The following is an 18,555-nucleotide window of genomic DNA, read 5'->3' as shown; positions in this document are numbered from 1 at the left end:
AACGGGTCAATGTCTGTGTCTTGAGGTTTTATACATGTTTGCTCCGTTTTCGCTCTGTCCCAGCTGTTTACGAAGTGTTTGCTCCGTCCCAGCTGTTGACGAAGTGTTTGCTCCGTCCCAGCTGTTTACGAAGTGTTTGCTCCATCATCACCAGCTGTTGTTGTTTTAATGTTTGCTCCGTCCCAGCTGTTTACGAAGTGTTTGCTCCATCATCACCAGCTGTTGTTTTTTTAATGTTTGCTCCGTCAGCAGCTGTTTCCAAAGTCTTAAGCAGCGCAGCATAAATACAAACAAACAATTTTCTGTACACTCTTACACCCGAATGGACTTACGGGTAACTTTGAACTTCTGATAATACATGAATCAATAAATAAAAATTAAACCAATTAGTTAGATAATTACTTGTAATTAATTTTTTTTTAAAATGGAGCCTATCTGCCGTAATGAGATAGATGGCAGTGATTTTGCGGTTCTTCCCCCTAGATAATCATTTGTTTTTTACAAAGCTTATATCAACTCACTCTGTCTGTCTGGTAAAACGTTTGTATACATTATTTCTCCCACACACAATCTTGGATCAAACTGAAATTTAGCGCAATTATTTCTTTTATCTGACAACACAAGACTCAATTTAAAAAATTAACCTATTATGTAATTAACTATTGGTAATTAATTATTTTGTTTGGCATCTCAAACAAGGGAAAGAAATTGTACTTGACTGAAGTGGTGGTATAAGCTGAATTAGTGCCCTTTATAGGTCGTCGTCTGAGGCTTAGTGAACACAAACATGAAATAGACACAATTGATAACTATACAATCTTCCATGTTCATACGCTCTTCGCTAGCAGAGTGGTTACCGTGTTGGCTTGAGAAGCCTTAAAAGTCCTTAGCCCATGAGTTCGAATTTAGGTAGTTTACTTTTTTTATAGATGCATTTAAAAGCGATCATCCAGATACCCCGTTCTTTCTCATCCTACCCATTTCTAATTGGTCCAAACAATAAATAGGATCATAGCGTATTGAGGAAAAAAAAATTATTGCGATAAACAAAATAATTGGTAAAAATATTTGTAATCGCACAGATTTATTATTGTTTGTCTATATCTATTAAAAATTTAATTACATGACAGATCCAAACTAAATGATACACTTAATATAGGCTTTGTTTTTTTTAAAGTATTTATTTGTATTTTGTTTGTTTTAATTCTTTACTTCTTTGTTTGTTTTCCTGTTCCAGACAATGACAACGATGGAGCTGTCGATGAAGACATTGTTAACGTGAACAGTAAATAAATGTTGTTGTTTTTACACTATACTAATCAACTAACATACTAGCCTTCATTGGCATGTCTTTTCATTCGATTCCATTGGACTCATCAACATACTCAAATCTTTTCATTCGATTCCATTGGACTCATCAACATACTCAAATCTTTTCATTCGATTCCATTGGACTCATCAACATACTCAAAACTTTTGATTCGATTCCATTGAATTGATCAACATACTCAAATCTTTTCATTCGATTCCATTGAATTGATCAACATACTCAAATCTTTTCATTCGATTCCATAGGATTCCTCTCCTTACTTTAATGGTCACTTGAACTGACCAGGTCCTGAGCTTTTTGGTTTTCTACATCAATCCCTTATTATAGGATTCCGAAAGCCTCCAGTAAGCGACTGAAATGCCACGAGCCTGTAACAGACCTCTCTAGACAATCACATGTTTATCTGACGGGCGACCTTCACATGGACTATTCAATGTCCTGAATTGGTGGACCTCGTCAAGGTTAACCTCTTTCAGTACAATGACCTTTGTCTCCTGTTCCGATCGCTCACAACTATTCCCTACCTGCTTTGCCAGTTCATTTCAACAAAAGGCCCCTACATAAACAACCATTCAACAACTTCTCAGAGCAACAATACAACAATTACTTTTCACGTAGCTTATATCAACTCTGTCTGTCTTGTAAAAAGTTTGAACACGTTGTTTCTCCCACACGCAATCTCGGATCAAGTTGAAACTTTACACAATTATTCATCGGCAAAGACAATACATGACTTAATTAAACACATAAATTGGCAAATTAAATACTGGTACCAATAAAAAGAAATTAATCCTTCAGTATTCACAGATATGGCTAAACATGTGTTTGGTGCCCGTAGATAATTATACACGTTATTTCTCCCACACCCATTCTCGGATCAAATTGAAAATTTTAACCAATTATATATTGTACTTAATGAACATTGAATCAATTAAAAAAAATAACCGATTAGTCAATTTAGTATTCATAATTAATTATTTTGTTTGAGATAGAAAAGTGAAAATAACTTCTATATTATTGCGAGATATAGTAAAGTGTGGAGTTCTTCCCCTTGCATAAGCTTTTTTTTTTAATTTAAAGTACCGGTATTTTTATATTTTGCTTGTTAAAAAAATAATTGTATTGCAAAAGAAAAAAAAATGTTCCCATTGTATCTGTTTCCTATTAGTCGCACGTACAGCAACGGGCAAGTTGTATCTGTTTATGTTTCCCGGCGTGACAGATCATTACAGCGAGGCCTGGCCTACCATACTTCTCTTCTTCTTCACCTTTCACAAAGCCGGCGTTCAGGTAAACATTTGTTGCCGTGAGCAATTTGTTTTCTTTTCCTGGGACTGTCAGAGCATCGCGCAAACGTGAGTACTTTCAGTCGCGCCACATTTTAAACATTCTGTAATGGAAGAGTTAAAGGCACCATCTTGACTATTTAAATCATTGCAAACATGCGAGCACCTGTGTGACCTGTAAATAAAAACTACACTGCAATCAGGGGATTACAAAACAAAAAAAAAACTTTAGAAAAAAACTGGAATTCTTTTATTTTTTTGATAACTTAAACGGAACAAATATTTGACATCATGGTTTTCGTTATTCCCATTTTTTAATGCTACCATCAAGAATAAAATGAGCATGCACACACACTTTTCTTGTGAAGCTGATAGTGAAACTTATCAACGATGTCACATGTTTTAAACGTAATGTTAAGCCTTTAGCGAGTCAAACATTTGAAATGAAGGACAGACAGATAACCTAATTTGGAAAAACAACATCCATATTCATTTTCCACAATTAAGATAACATTGTACCAATAACATGTTTATCTTATTACATTATGATATAATTCAACATCACATTAAGATCTGTTTGATCAACATTATGATCTGTATCAACATAACATCAACATTGTGATATATTTCAATATCACATCAATATCTGTTTTAACATACATCAACATCTGTTTTATCTTTTTAACAAAATAAAATCTTTTTTTTTTTTCAAAGTTTGTTATGGTTAATTAAAAGACGCATTCGCATCACACACTCACTATGAACTAAGATTAATATTGTCATGATGGAAAGGCATATTCTCAAATTGATAATGTTTTAGAACGCCGGGGTAAACATCTGGTCTGATTCAGTCATATTGAAAGAACTGTGTTTACAGCAGATGCCCGACACTCGGCCAAATGGGGACAAAAAGTGCCCAAGTTTCTGAAATGCCAGGATATCGGGAATGGGTTAAACGATCGCGTTTTATGAAGGACTAGCATGTTGAAAATAAAAACTAATGCATAAAAAAACGCTTGATGCAATAAAACAGACCTCACAAAAAAAAAAAAAAAAAACATCATGAAGTCATCAAGCTGTCTCTATAATGAGAATTAATTGCAAAAACTTTATTTTGTCCTGCCAGGTTGTAGCCGAGTTATCTGACCTGCCAGGTTAATTAGTGCCGAGTTAACCAAACTGCCAGGTTATCTAGTGCCGAGTTAACCAAGCTGCCAGGTTATTTAGTGCCAAGTTATCTGACCTGCCAGGTTATTTTGTGCCGAGTTAACCAAGCTGCCAGATTATTTAGTGCCGAGTTAACCAAACTGCCAGGTTATTTAGTGCCGAGTTAACCAAACTGCCAGGTTATCTATTGCCGAGTTAACCAAACTGCCAGGTTATTTAGTGCCGAGTTAACCAAACTGCCAGGTTATCTATTGCCGAGTTAAACAAACTGCCAGGTTATTTAGTGCCGAGTTAACCAACTGCCAGGTTATTTAGTGCCAAGTTATCTGACCTGCCAGGTTATTTTGTGCCGAGTTAACCAAGCTGCCAGATTATTTAGTGCCGAGTTAACCAAACTGCCAGGTTATTTAGTGCCGAGTTAACCAAACAGCCAGGTTATCTATTGCCGAGTTAACCAAACAGCCAGGTTATCTATTGCCGAGTTAACCAAGCTGCCAGGTTATCTAGTGCCGAGTTAACCAAACTGCCAGGTTATCTATTGCCGAGTTAACCAAACTGCCAGATTATTTAGTGCCGAGTTAACCAAACTGCCAGGTTATCTATTGCCGAGTTAACCAACTGCCAGGTTATTTAGTGCCGAGTTAACCAACTGCCAGGTTATTTAGTGCCGAGTTAACCAACTGCCAGGTTATTTAGTGCCGAGTTAACCAACTGCCAGGTTATCTATTGCCGAGTTAACCAAACTGCCAGGTTATTTAGTGCCGAGTTAACCAAACTGCCAGGTTATCTATTGCCGAGTTAAACAAACTGCCAAGTTATTTAGTGCCGAGTTAACCAACTGCCAGGTTATCTATTGCCGAGTTAACCAAACTGCCAGGTTATTTAGTGCCGAGTTAACCAACTGCCAGGTTATTTAGTGCCGAGTTAACCAACTGCCAGGTTATTTAGTGCCGAGTTAACCAACTGCCAGGTTATCTATTGCCGAGTTAACCAAACTGCCAGGTTATTTAGTGCCGAGTTAACCAAACTGCCAGGTTATCTATTGCCGAGTTAAACAAACTGCCAGGTTATCTATTGCCGAGTTAACCAAACTGCCAAGTTATTTAGTGCCGAGTTAACCAAACTGCCAGGTTATCTATTGCCGAGTTAACCAAACTGCCAAGTTATTTAGTGCCGAGTTAACCAACTGCCAGGTTATCTATTGCCGAGTTAACCAAACTGCCAAGTTATTTAGTGCCGAGTTAACCAACTGCCAGGTTATTTAGTGCCGAGTTAACCAAACTGCCAGGTTATCTATTGCCGAGTTAACCAAACTGCCAAGTTATTTAGTGCCGAGTTAACCAAACTGCCAGGTTATTTAGTGCCGAGTTAACCAACTGCCAGGTTATTTAGTGCCGAGTTAACCAACTGCCAGGTTATTTAGTGCCGAGTTAACCAACTGCCAGGTTATCTATTGCCGAGTTAACCAAACTGCCAGGTTATTTAGTGCCGAGTTAACCAAACTGCCAGGTTATCTATTGCCGAGTTAAACAAACTGCCAAGTTATTTAGTGCCGAGTTAACCAACTGCCAGGTTATCTATTGCCGAGTTAACCAAACTGCCAGGTTATTTAGTGCCGAGTTAACCAACTGCCAGGTTATTTAGTGCCGAGTTAACCAACTGCCAGGTTATTTAGTGCCGAGTTAACCAACTGCCAGGTTATCTATTGCCGAGTTAACCAAACTGCCAGGTTATTTAGTGCCGAGTTAACCAAACTGCCAGGTTATCTATTGCCGAGTTAAACAAACTGCCAGGTTATTTAGTGCCGAGTTAACCAACTGCCAGGTTATCTATTGCCGAGTTAACCAAACTGCCAGGTTATTTAGTGCCGAGTTAACCAAACTGCCAGGTTATCTATTGCCGAGTTAAACAAACTGCCAAGTTATTTAGTGCCGAGTTAACCAACTGCCAGGTTATCTATTGCCGAGTTAACCAAACTGCCAGGTTATCTATTGCCGAGTTAACCAAACTGCCAAGTTATTTAGTGCCGAGTTAACCAAACTGCCAGGTTATCTATTGCCGAGTTAACCAAACTGCCAAGTTATTTAGTGCCGAGTTAACCAAGCTGCCAGGTTATCTATTGCCGAGTTAACCAAGCTGCCAGGTTATTTAGTGCCGAGTTAACCAAACTGCCAAGTTATCTATTGCCGAGTTAACCAAACTGCCAGGTTATCTATTGCCGAGTTAACCAAACTGCCAAGTTATTTAGTGCCGAGTTAACCAAGCTGCCAGGTTATCTATTGCCGAGTTAACCAAGCTGCCAGGTTATTTAGTGCCGAGTTAACCAAACTGCCAAGTTATCTAGTGCCAAACTACTTGGACTCTAAGTGTACTTCCAATGAATATGCAACTCAATTTTAAGATAGAGAAATCATTGATAAACTATCCATTGCTTTCCCCCCGACAATATTTCCACGTGGTTGAACACGTGAACAAAACAAATTGTTATCCCCTTTTTTGTTTCGCTAGGTCAGGCTGACCACTGATCATTTGAAGAGTCTAAAGGAAGTTTTCAACCTGAAAGAAGGTCAACTGTTCAAGTATTCCCTTTCTCGAGACGTTATGTGAGTGTCAGGCTACACTTACACGCACGCACAGACACACACACACACACATACACACACGAGCTGACATAAAGTTTATCTCCCGGGTTTTGGGTTTTCAGATTATTTTCTTGGACATCAACTCAAGTTATTTCTGCTCATTCTGAGTTTTAATAGAACTAGTTTTTTTTTAGATTTCTTGTAATGGAGATGAGGTTTGACCTTAGCTGAGAGAAGAGTGACATACTGACAAGTGTGCGTGAAGGCAGCTCCCATTTTTTTCAAGGAAAATTTTTTTGTATTTTCATTAATATTTTAAGCGCTAAATCCCAGGCACACTTACTACTATTATCTATGACTAAATCTACCACACTTACTACTATCTATGACTAAATCTACCACACTTACTACTATCTATGACTAAATCTACCACACTTACTACTATCTATGACTAAATCTACCACACTTACTACTACCTATGACTAAATCTACCTCTTGAGGTGGGCGAAACAAAAACTAAGAAAATTGAACCTGTTATTAATTACCTCGGCGGTAACATTTGCCAAGATCGATTTTTTTTTTCGAAGTTTGGACTCAATATGTTTTTGAAAGTCGACAAATGAAAAAGTACAAGATTGTACTGCCTTCCGTTTTTAAGCATTCTAGAAACTCATTTGTGTAAATTTCAATAACACTACTTGGCTTAAAAACTTGCTTTTGTAGATAATATAGGCCTATAAAATTATCATTTCTTTTTGTCAGTCAAAACTGGGACAGCGCGAGCTTCCTTTTTTTTTGACTGACTATGTGTTATTTTTTTAATGTAAAAAGTTTTCATGCTTTTAGCTTTCTCACTACGTTATGATCCTATCACTTTCTCACTACGCTATGATCCTATCACGTTCTCACTACGCTATAAAATGAAATGTAAATATGACTACATTATTTTGTTTGCTTACGTTGGTTGTTAAAAAAGAAGACTTCTTGGGTTAGAGAGTTAGAACGCCAGACTGATAACAAAAAAGGGTCCGTCCAAAAAGGAACACAGACTATATGAAATACTTTAATATTTAATTAAAAAGCCAAGAAAAGTCAGTGATTTAATGCAGAATTATTTTGTAAGTGTGGTGGCCTGGGAGGGGGTGAGAAAAAGGAAACTAAACTTCTCAGTTTGTGTGTGGGAGGTCGATATAGGCGGGCTGTTCTAATTCAACGGGCTGTTCTATTTCAACGGGCTGTTCTAATTCAACGGGCTGTTCTATTTCAACGGGCTGTTCTAATTCAACGGGCTGTTCTAATTCAAAGGGCTGTTCTAATTCAACGGGCTGTTCTATTTCAACGGGCTGTTCTAATTCAACGGGCTGTTCTAATTCAACGGGCTGTTCTAATTCAACGGGCTGTTCTAATTCAACGGGCTGTTCTAATTCAACGGGCTGTTCTATTTCAACGGGCTGTTCTATTTCAACGTAACATGCTTTAATCAGGGTCGGCCTTACGTTATTGGAGGATCTAGGCTAAATGAATAGGGTAAACCTTGGCGAAGTGAATAGAGTTGCCCTAGGCGAAGTGAATAGAGTTGCCCTAGGCGAAGTGAATAGAGTTGCCCTAGGCGAAGTGAATAGAGTTGCCCTAGGCGAAGTGAATAGAGTTGCCCTAGGCGAAGTGAATAGAGTTGCCCTAGGCGAAGTGAATAGAGTTGCCCTAGGCGAAGTGAATAGAGCGGCCCTATGCAAATTGAATAGGGTGGCCCCAAATGAAATAGAAAAAACAAATTACGTAAGGAATTATAAAACGTCCTCTATCTGTATCTAAATTAACCAATAAGTTAAATTCGTATAGGCGCCGTTAGCGCTAATGTACTTCATGGACGATTCATAATCACCAGGCTAGAACTAACGTTTGGACATTTCACCAAAAGGAAGAAACATTGTCTTCTAGCATATGTTGTCTAACTTGTATATTGAGATTTAAACAATGGAGAGTAAACCTTGAATCTCAGTAGAGACTTAGAGCGAGGCTAGTAGACATAGAGCCACAGAGTTCTGTGTTTGAGTTTTGATCGATGTTTCGCAATTTTTTCTCCAAAATTCTTTGTGTCCTTTGCAAGGCCCCCATTAATCGGAGACCCTGTGCGGCTGCCTAGTTTGCATATGCCTAAGGCCGGCCCTGCTATATTTCATGGGCCTAAATTATATCAGGGGGCGTTAAAATGTGTGTCTTTAGGGGGTGGAGGTGTTCGGATCAAATATAATAATGATATATTATATATATTATATTATATATTATATAATAATAACAAAAAGGGCTCGGCTAAAAAGCATCATGAAGCCTTTTTAATATTTCGATAAAGAACTAACAAGTCGAAGAATATTGTATGTAGAACTATTTGTGGTGAGGCAATGCAATGTCTTCGATTCCGAAGATAAAATATCAATGCAATGTCTTCGATTCCGAAGATAAAATATCAATGTGGTGTTACACATGGGTACATAAACCTAATTTCGACCTCTGCATATTTTTCCACAGCGGAACTTGACATTGATGCCTTCATTCGATCTCTTCCTCAACGAACTCAGCATTGCAGCAACAAAAGATTGCAAACAGAGAAGAAGCAAGTTCTCAGCTCTGCTTTACGCCATTATCTATTGGGAAGTGGCCAGATACAAGCACAGTAAATACACACAGACACCTAATAACTAAAGTGATTTTTGTTGACTTTTTGTTTTAGGAATGAGAAGAAATCGGGTGTGAAAGGAACTTTCCGAGCAGAGAGTGAAGAAGGACAATTTTGTCTCAGCGTTTTGATAGCTGAATGGAGGTCCTCCATAGACACACTGACTCTGATAGCCGTTGAGTCCTGGGGAACAAAATATTTCGTCGTGACTCTGGGGTAAGATATGCCTTTGGAAAACTAAATATTTAGTTTTTACACTTGTCAACTTTAAAATTACGACTAATTAGAAGTTTGGTGTCCAAGAAGGTAAGAAAATTCCTGGAAAGGTTCGTCGAATAAAAACAAGAAGTAGATAGTTATTTGAACACAAATACTATCTCCTAAGCTCGTTAAATTCAACAGTTGCTCTGTTTGGGGATCAAGATTTTTACTTTCGATGTGAAAACACTAGGCCTACGTCCAAGTCCGTGTGTAAAACACGTCATCTGTTGAAACTGTTGCTTTGGTCATAGATGACCGTCTTATATCGTTAATCTCCCTTATACTGCTGACATTAAGTCCCACAGTCCATTATAAAGATCTAAAGATCTCTATTTAAAAAAAAAGCTGCTGGTTGTAATTTTAAGTTGAAAAGTCTCTTCGATTCAATGTGTCGATAATGACCTAAATGTCGACCATCTATAACTTCCAGGACAACACCCTCCGTCCATCTCATTGCTCACGTGGCCACAAAAATCTTCTTTTACTTCCGCCATGACCAGAAATCCTGGTTTGAATTCGATTATGGGACTTCGATCTATGACATGGGAGAGCACGTCAGAATTGAACTCGCCAGGTACGAATGTCAACTTAAAGAAAATATATAATTGCTTGCTATAATGCGCGTCTTATCAGGCATTGACACATTTTTCATAAGAAAATGTATAGAATAAAGCTATTGCTCCATTTTTGCAAAGCTTATACCAACTCACTATGTCTGTCGGTGTATCTGTCTGTGTGTCTGTCTGGCCTAAAGTTTGTACACGTTTTTTCTCCGACACCCAATTTCGGATCAAGCTGAAATTTTGCATAATTATTTCTTTTACCTGACAACACAAGAATCAAGGGGAGAAAAAGGAATTAGTTAATTAACTTTTGGTAAAAAATACTTTGTTTGGTATCTCAAACAAAGGAAACAAATAGTACTTGACTGAAGTGGTGGTATACGCTGAATTAGTCCCCTTTATTTTAGCTTGTCGTCTGAGTGAACACAAACATGAAATAGAAACAATAGATAAACAGACAATCTTCATAGACTCTTCGCTAGCAGAGTGGCTACCGCGTTAGCTTCAGAAGCCTGAGATGGCTTTAGTCCATTAGTTCGAATTCAGGTCGTTTCCTTTATTTAAAAAAAAAATATAAAAAACGATCACCCAGAAACCCCGTCTCACCCTACCCCTTTCCAACTGGTCCAGACAAGTGATAGGATCTTGGTGTAGTGAGAAAGTGATAGGATCATAGCGTAGTGAGAAAGTGACAGGATCTTGGTGTAGTGAGTAAGTGTTAGGATCTTGGTGTAGTGAGAAAGTGATAGGATCATAGCGTAGTGAGAAAGTGATAGGATCATAGCGTAGTGAGAAAGCTAAAAGCATGAAATTGCGATAAATAAAAAAAAAATAAGTAAAAATATTTGTAATTGCACAGATTGTCATTGTTAGTCTAGATCTATTACAAATTTCATTACATGTCCGAATCTGTGTAGGAGATTCAGAGAGAGAGAGAGAGAGAGAGAGAGAGAGAGAAAAGGAGAGATAAGGAGAGAGAGAGAAGGAGAGAGAAGGAGAGTGAGAGAAGGAGAGATAGAAGGAGAGATACGGAGAGAGAGAGGAGAGAGAGAGAAGGAGAGAGAGAGAGAGAAGGAGAGAGAGAAGGAGAGAGAGAGAAGGAGGTAGAGAAGGAGAGAGAGAGAGAGAAGGAGAGATAAGGAGAAGGAAAGAAATATGAAGTGAAAGACAGAGAGAAGCGGACCGTTCCAATTCAAGTTAAAAGTCTAAATGGGAGAGCATTACGATGTGCTAATAAAAGGAAGTGTTACCAGAGAGAGAAAGAGAGAGGAAGAGAGAGTGAAAGAGAAGGAGAGTGAGAAGAAGATAAAGAAAGAGCTGGTCGTTTAATTCAACATAACAGATAAATTATAATTAACAAGCTTAACAATATATTTGAGGGATCGTAAAAATATGGGCCGTGTCATTAGAAGTAAAAATTTATATATATATATATTAGAAAAAGGGGAGAGGGGAAAGGAAAGTTCCAAACAAAAAAGTCAGTAGATAGGCTGAGAACTAATGTACGGTGTGCACGCTTAAGGCTGAGAACTAATGTACGGTGTGCACGCTTAAGGCTGAGAACTAATGTACGGTGTGCACGCTTAAGGCTGAGAACTAATGTACGGTGTGCACTCTTAAGGCTGAGAACTAATGTACGGTGTGCACGCTTAAGGCTGAGAACTAATGTACGGTGTGCACGCTTAAGGCTGAGAACTAATGTACGGTGTGCACTCTTAAGGCTGAGAACTAATGTACGGTGTGCACTCTTAAGGCTGAGAACTAATGTACGGTGTGCACGCTTAAGGCTGAGAACTAATGTACGGTGTGCACTCTTAAGACTGAGAACTAATGTACGGTGTGCACGCTTAAGGCTGAGAACTAATGTACGGTGTGCACTCTTAAGGCTGAGAACTAATGTACGGTGTGCACGCTTAAGGCTGAGAACTAATGTACGGTGTGCACTCTTAAGGCTGAGAACTAATGTACGGTGTGCACTCTTAAGGCTGAGAACTAATGTACGGTGTGCACGCTTAAGGCTGAGAACTAATGTACGGTGTGCACGCTTAAGGCTGAGAACTAATGTACGGTGTGCACTCTTAAGGCTGAGAACTAATGTACGGTGTGCACTCTTAAGGCTGAGAACTAATGTACGGTGTGCACGCTTAAGGCTGAGAACTAATGTACGGTGTGCACTCTTAAGACTGAGAACTAATGTACGGTGTGCACTCTTAAGGCTGAGAACTAATGTACGGTGTGCACTCTTAAGGCTGAGAACTAATGTACGGTGTGCACGCTTAAGGCTGAGAACTAATGTACGGTGTGCACTCTTAAGGCTGAGAACTAATGTACGGTGTGCACTCTTAAGGCTGAGAACTAATGTACGGTGTGCACTTTTACTCTGTGACAGTCTGGGCCTATTGCTACATACAAGATATAGTCAGTTTTCTTTTCAAAGAAGATGGTTTACATTTATTGCAAGTCCTTTGTAAAGAATGAAATACGCCTTACATGGGTTGAGTTGTCCTAGCTGATTCAGCTACAAGCCAACAGACCGAGTCTCAGCAGGTCATTTAGTTTCATTTAGTTTCTACTGTGCCACTATAGAATGATATAACTGACTGGCTAAACGTTAACTGAGTTGAAATTAAACATTGAGTGAAACAATATGGCGGACACTAATTACTTTCTCACCAGCATTAATTATACACGTTGAAACTCAATTCTCTAAATACGTAAAAAAATTTAAAAAAAATTAAGACTTAGATAATGATCGCTTACAGAATTCTTTATTTAACATTTTGCTGACAGTGAACAGGTTACTTATATTTCAGTTTCCAATCATTTGAGATCTCCGAATGTGAAGGTCGATTCGCCAAAGGAAGGCTGACAGGTAAACACCAAATAATTTAGGAATGTATCTCTTTTGTTACGAGCGGTCATTGACTTGTTGCACCAAATGACTTTGTGCGTTTTATTTGAACTTGTACAACTTTAAATAACTTGAATAACTTCTCTTTGAACAAGACTAAATATAACTTTTATTATAATATAGACAAAATCAAGCTGATATGAGATCAAATAAATGTACTAGACTCTAGTAATAATATATTTTTTAAACAAAATCTAACTCACTACAATGACAAAACTTTTCGGTCTCCCGTTCTGGAGTTGTCTGTCCTAACTGACCACAATGCCACCTATGTTGCATCATTAAAAACCAATCTCTAACCTCCTCCCACCGTCACCATAGAAACACACAAACACATAGACACACTCCATAGCACCTTTACTTAGTGCTAAAGAGCTAATGACGGTTAATAAGCTTAGAATTAGTTAGCTTAGTCCTAATGAAGTTAAGTCTTAGTAAACTTAAGTTTTAGTGAGCTGAGTATCTGAGCAGAAAATCTCTGTGTTTTTAACTTGTTAAAGCAATGACACTAACTGAAACACGTGTTCTAAATTTAGGCTCAATGGTCGAGGGAGATAATCCTTTCGGTGTGATCTCTGGCAGCTGTAGAGCAGTGTCTCCCGCCAGTACGTGCAGGGCAGACACGGAGCATGTTGACGACGATACTCGAGATCTTTCAGCAGGTACAAAATCTAATTCTGTGGACACGAACACGATACAAAGACTGCTTTTTTAGCAGCCATCGAAAGGGATATAGCCGCTATTCGTTTTGTGGTGTCTGTCTGTCCGTACGTACGTCTCGTTTAGAACACAGACATTAGAAGAGATATTGAAAATCGGACATCATGATATTGTAGTTCTGATGCAACAGCTACTTTTTTTTCTGAAAGAGAATCATTAAATTTTTAAAAGTAAATGATCAAGCAATCTTTTCATAACAATATACAATTTTTACAACTATTCACTAGTAATGCTAAACAACTCAAGAGACTTTGTGATTAGTTGGGAACCACTAGATGCCACAAGATACCTTAGATCTATAAATGTTATTATATCACTAGTGCTCCATGTACACACACAACAATGAATCAATAGTTAAAATGATATAGTTAAATAGTTTAATTTATGTTGGACTTATATGCGCAATAAATAGATTTGTTCTCTTGTTAATATGTTTTTTTTTTAATATAAGTAGCTAGTAATACCGAAAATACCTCAATTTAGTTATGCAAACCATTTTTGGACAAAAAAATCTAAAACCGATAGCATAAATGTGTTAAAAATACGCTAAATAAATATCTCACTAAATAATCTTCCTTGTTTTGTTTTCTTATTTTTAGTGAATAGTTATACAAATAATGTATTTTTATGACAAAGCTGCTTGCATATTTCATTTTGAAAATTAAAATTTTCGCTTTCAGAAAACAAAAGAGTAGCCATTGCATCGGTCCTCTAAAATTCCTAAAATATCAGATTTTCAATATCTTTTATAGTTTACGAGGTCTAAACGGGACAAACGGACGTACAGACAGACCACACAAAACTTAAAGCGGCTATTCCCATTTCGGAAGCGGCTAAAAAGGGAAAAAAAATGGGAATAGGTGTACAAGTAGCTTACTCTTATCATACACTAGCATTAATAAAGTGCATTTTCAATAAAGTCTTCAAAAGAAGGATGTCACAAAAATCCTGTCCAGTTTCTTCACTTACTTATATCCGGCCCTGAATTGTACTCAGATAAAGTAGCTCTTAATGACTTATGAAAGCATGTTGTAGCTCTTAATGACTTATGGAAGCATGTTGTAGCTCTTAATGACTTCTGAAAGCATGTTGTAGCTCTTAATGACTTATGAAAGCATGTTGTAGCTCTTAATGACTTATGAAAGCAGGTTGTAGCTCTTAATGACTTATGAAAGCATGTTGTAGCTCTTAATGACTTATGAAAGCATGTTGTAGCTCTTAATGACTTATGGAAGCATATTGTAGCTCTTAATGACTTATGAAAGCATGTTGTAGCTGTTAATGACTTATGGAAGCATGTTGTAGCTCTTAATGACTTATGGAAGCATGTTGTAGCTCTAAATGACTTATGAAAGCATGCTGTAGCTCTTAATGACTTATGGAAGCATGTTGTAGCTCTTAATGACTTATGGAAGCATGTTATAGCTCTTAATGGCTTATGGAAGCATGTTGTAGCTCTTAATGACTTATGAAAGTATGTTGTAGCTCTTAATGACTTATGGAAGCATGTTGTAGCTCTTAATGACTTATGGAAGCAGGTTGTAGCTCTTAATGACTTATGAAAGCAGGTTGTAGCTCTTAATGACTTATGAAAGCAGGTTGTAGCTCTTAATGACTTATGAAAGCATGTTGTAGCTCTTAATGACTTATGAAAGCATGTTGTAGCTCTTAATGACTTATGGAAGCATATTGTAGCTCTAAATGACTTATGAAAGCATGCTGTAGCTCTTAATGACTTATGAAAGCATGCTGTAGCTCTTAATGACTTATGGAAGCATGTTATACCTCGTAATGACATATGGAAGCATGTTGTAGCTCTTAATGACTTATGAAAGCATGTTGTAGCTCTTAATGACTTATGGAAGCATGTTGTAGCTCTTAATGACTTATGGAAGCATGTTGTAGCTCTTAATGGCTTATGGAAGCATGTTGTAGCTCTTAATGACTTATGAAAGTATGTTGTAGCTCTTAATGACTTATGGAAGCATGTTGTAGCTCTTAATGACTTATGAAAGCAGGTTGTAGCTCTTAATGACTTATGGAAGCATGTTGTAGCTCTTAATGACTTATGGAAGCATGTTGTAGCTCTTAATGACTTATAGAAGCAGGTTAAAGCTCTTAATGACTTATGGAAGCATGTTGTAGCTGTTAATGACTTATGGAAGCATGTTGTAGCTCTTAATGACTTATGGAAGCATGCTGTAGCTCTTAATGACTTATGGAAGCATGTTGTAGCTCTTAATGACTTATGGAAGCATGTTGTAGCTCTTAATGACTTATGGAAGCATGTTGTTGCTCTTAATGACTTATGAAAGCATGTTGTAGCTCTTAATGACTTATGGAAGCATGTTGTAGCTCTTAATGACTTATGGAAGCATGTTGTAGCTCTAAATGACTTATGAAAGCATGTTGTAGCTGTTAATGACTTATGGAAGCATGTTGTAGCTCTTAATGACTTATGAAAGCATGTTGTAGCTCTTAATGACTTATGGAAGCATGTTGTAGCTCTTAATGACTTATGGAAGCATGTTGTAGCTCTTAATGACTTATGGAAGCATGTTGTAGCTCTTAATGACTTATGAAAGCATGTTGTAGCTCTTAATGACTTATGGAAGCATGTTGTAGCTCTTAATGACTTATGAAAGCAGGTTGTAGCTCTTAATGACTTATGGAAGCATGTTGTAGCTCTTAATGACTTATGGAAGCATGTTGTAGCTCTTAATGACTTATGGAAGCATGTTGTAGCTCTTAATGACTTATGAAAGCATGTTGTAGCTCTTAATGACTTATGGAAGCATGTTGTAGCTCTTAATGACTTATGAAAGCAGGTTGTAGCTCTTAATGACTTATGGAAGCATGTTGTAGCTCTTAATGACTTATGGAAGCAGTCATGTTGTAGCTCTTAATGACTTATGGAAGCATGTTGTAGCTCTTAATGACTTATGGAAGCATGTTGTAGCTCTAAATGACTTATCAAAGCATGTTGTAGCTCTTAATGACTTATGAAAGCATGTTGTAGCTCTTAATGACTTATGGAATTATGTTGTAGCTCTTAATGACTTATGGAAGCATGTTGTAGCTCTTAATGACTTATGAAAGCATGTTGTAGCTCTTAATGACTTATGGAAGCATGTTGTAGCTCTTAATGACTTATGGAAGCATGTTGAAGCTCTTAATGACTTATTGAAGCATGTTGTAGCTCTTAATGACTTATGAAAGCAGGTTGTGCTAATAGATTGTGTCTGGTTGAAGAGTAAAGTTAAGTTTCCCTTTCAGACCTTGTCGTCTAGGGGTTAGGGTTAGGGTTAGGGTTAGGGTAAGCTGAATTCGGATCCTTACCTTCACATATTGATCTGAACTTTTGGTAGCCAAGAAAAAAAGTTCAACGTATTGAAACTGTATTTCCAGCGTTTGAAATTCTTTATATTGAAGTTCATGTTTGTGTTCTGTGGTGAAAAGTCAATTTCAAAAAGTGAAGGAAAAAAAACGAATTACTTAATGTGTGGACATGGCAAAAACATTTTAATGTTCTTTAGTTATACAGTCGGTTCTGGTTAATTGGAACACCGGTTAATCGGACCAACCGCCTTTATCAACCGATTCTAAAGTACCACAGCAAGTCTTTTTATTCAGTTGAATCATGTTAATCGGACCTGACGGTTATTAGGATCAGAAATATCTCGTCACGGTATGGTCCGATTTGCCGGATTATTCGAATGTACCTAGATATACCAGAGCTAGCATTTCTAGTTTGTTTGCATGTTTCATATATATGTGTGTAGGTGTAAGTGTATCTTATGATATGTGTGTAGGTGTAAGTGTATCTATATGTGTGTAGATGTAAGTGTATATGTGTGTAGGTGTAAGTGTGTGAAACAATGGCGCCACCTGTTGAGCAACTTTTGGGTGGCTCTCTATTTCGTCTCTCAGCACAGCCTGAAATGGCGGACTGTAATTTTTCCACAGAAATGTTGCTTCCGGTTAGGAGTTACGGGAAAGAGTTCATTACCTTGACCTTCCCTGATGTGAAGAACCAGAGTTATCTTGTGGTGGTTGCTTCAGCTGATAACACAGTGATCACCTTAGCAGGAGATGATACACACAGCTTACAACTACAAGAATATACATTGAATTATCTTGGGGATTACATTGTGGTGAGTGACCAATATGAGGCTGGGCAAGATTCTTCTATTTGTACCAGGACCCTACCAGATTTTCAAGGATATATTTTAAATAAAAATGTGGATAAATTACATTGTCGTTGTATAAAGAGCTTTGTTTTCTTTGAGACATTAGAAAAACGTTAGAGTGACGAGATAAGCCACGGTTTTAATTTTTTTGGTAATGACGAAGGGACGAATCACAAGATAGGTGACGCCAATTATAAGCTAACCCGACCAGATCAACGAGGAAATGACCCCAAGACACCCCTGTAGAAAGAAAACTCTATGGAGAGCTCCCTGGTTTGGAAACTGCGCAGTTCATCTCATGTATTGGTCTAGCTCCAACCAGGGGCGTAGCTAGGGATGTGGGGTGCCCGGGTGGCTTGACCTCTTTAGGGGTTTCTGCATTTTGACATTTGACATTATTACATGAGATAATGGAGTAATATCTAAGTAAAAAAACTTATTTCGGACACTGATTTGGGAGTGGGGGCCAGGGAGGATTTTTTAATTTTTGGACCCCCTCTTTCCCTACCCTAGCTACGCCACTGGCTCCAAAATAATAATGAGAACGAAGAACTAAGTTACGAGAGGACCCATCATGTCGATGTTGCTGATGACTACTAATGTACATGATCTTTGTTACTCTAAAGCTTATATCAACTCACTCTGTCTGTCTGGTCAAGATTGTGTACACGTTATTTCTACCACACCCATTCTCGGATCAAGTTGAAACTTCGAACAATTATTCATTGACACAGACAAGACATGAATCAATAAAAAAGTAACCAATCAGATAATTAATCACTGGCAATTCATAATTGTGTTTGATAGCAACAAGGGAAACGAAGAATTCAGTAGTTACAGATATGGCTAAATTTGTTGGGTTTAATCCCCT

The 18,555-nt window shown here is 37.7% G+C and overlaps 1 protein-coding gene across 4 annotated transcripts in view; it reads left to right on the top strand.

Annotated features, from left to right (window-relative positions):
* The window catches only part of LOC106055865 (uncharacterized), a 133,379-nt gene that overhangs the window by 59,926 nt on the left and 54,898 nt on the right, over positions 1-18,555 (top strand). For all 4 annotated transcript variants that reach the window (XR_008776467.1, XR_008776468.1, XR_008776469.1 and 1 more), the window contains exons 14-21: positions 1,238-1,285; positions 2,499-2,620; positions 6,292-6,386; positions 9,094-9,255; positions 9,731-9,874; positions 12,677-12,735; positions 13,311-13,436; positions 17,461-17,648. Coding sequence is in view for 1 of the 4 variants with exons in the window: in XM_056019591.1 (XP_055875566.1) it covers positions 1,238-1,285; positions 2,499-2,620; positions 6,292-6,386; positions 9,094-9,255; positions 9,731-9,874; positions 12,677-12,735; positions 13,311-13,436; positions 17,461-17,648 (944 nt within the window). In the remaining 3 variants the exon portion in view is untranslated. The remainder of the gene's footprint in view (positions 1-1,237; positions 1,286-2,498; positions 2,621-6,291; positions 6,387-9,093; positions 9,256-9,730; positions 9,875-12,676; positions 12,736-13,310; positions 13,437-17,460; positions 17,649-18,555) is intronic.

Source organism: Biomphalaria glabrata, chromosome 2 (assembly GCF_947242115.1).
Source record: "Biomphalaria glabrata chromosome 2, xgBioGlab47.1, whole genome shotgun sequence".
Taxonomy (NCBI): Eukaryota; Metazoa; Mollusca; class Gastropoda; family Planorbidae; genus Biomphalaria; species Biomphalaria glabrata.
Note: the sequence above shows the minus strand (reverse complement) of the source record. Positions and strands in the feature narration are given on the sequence as shown.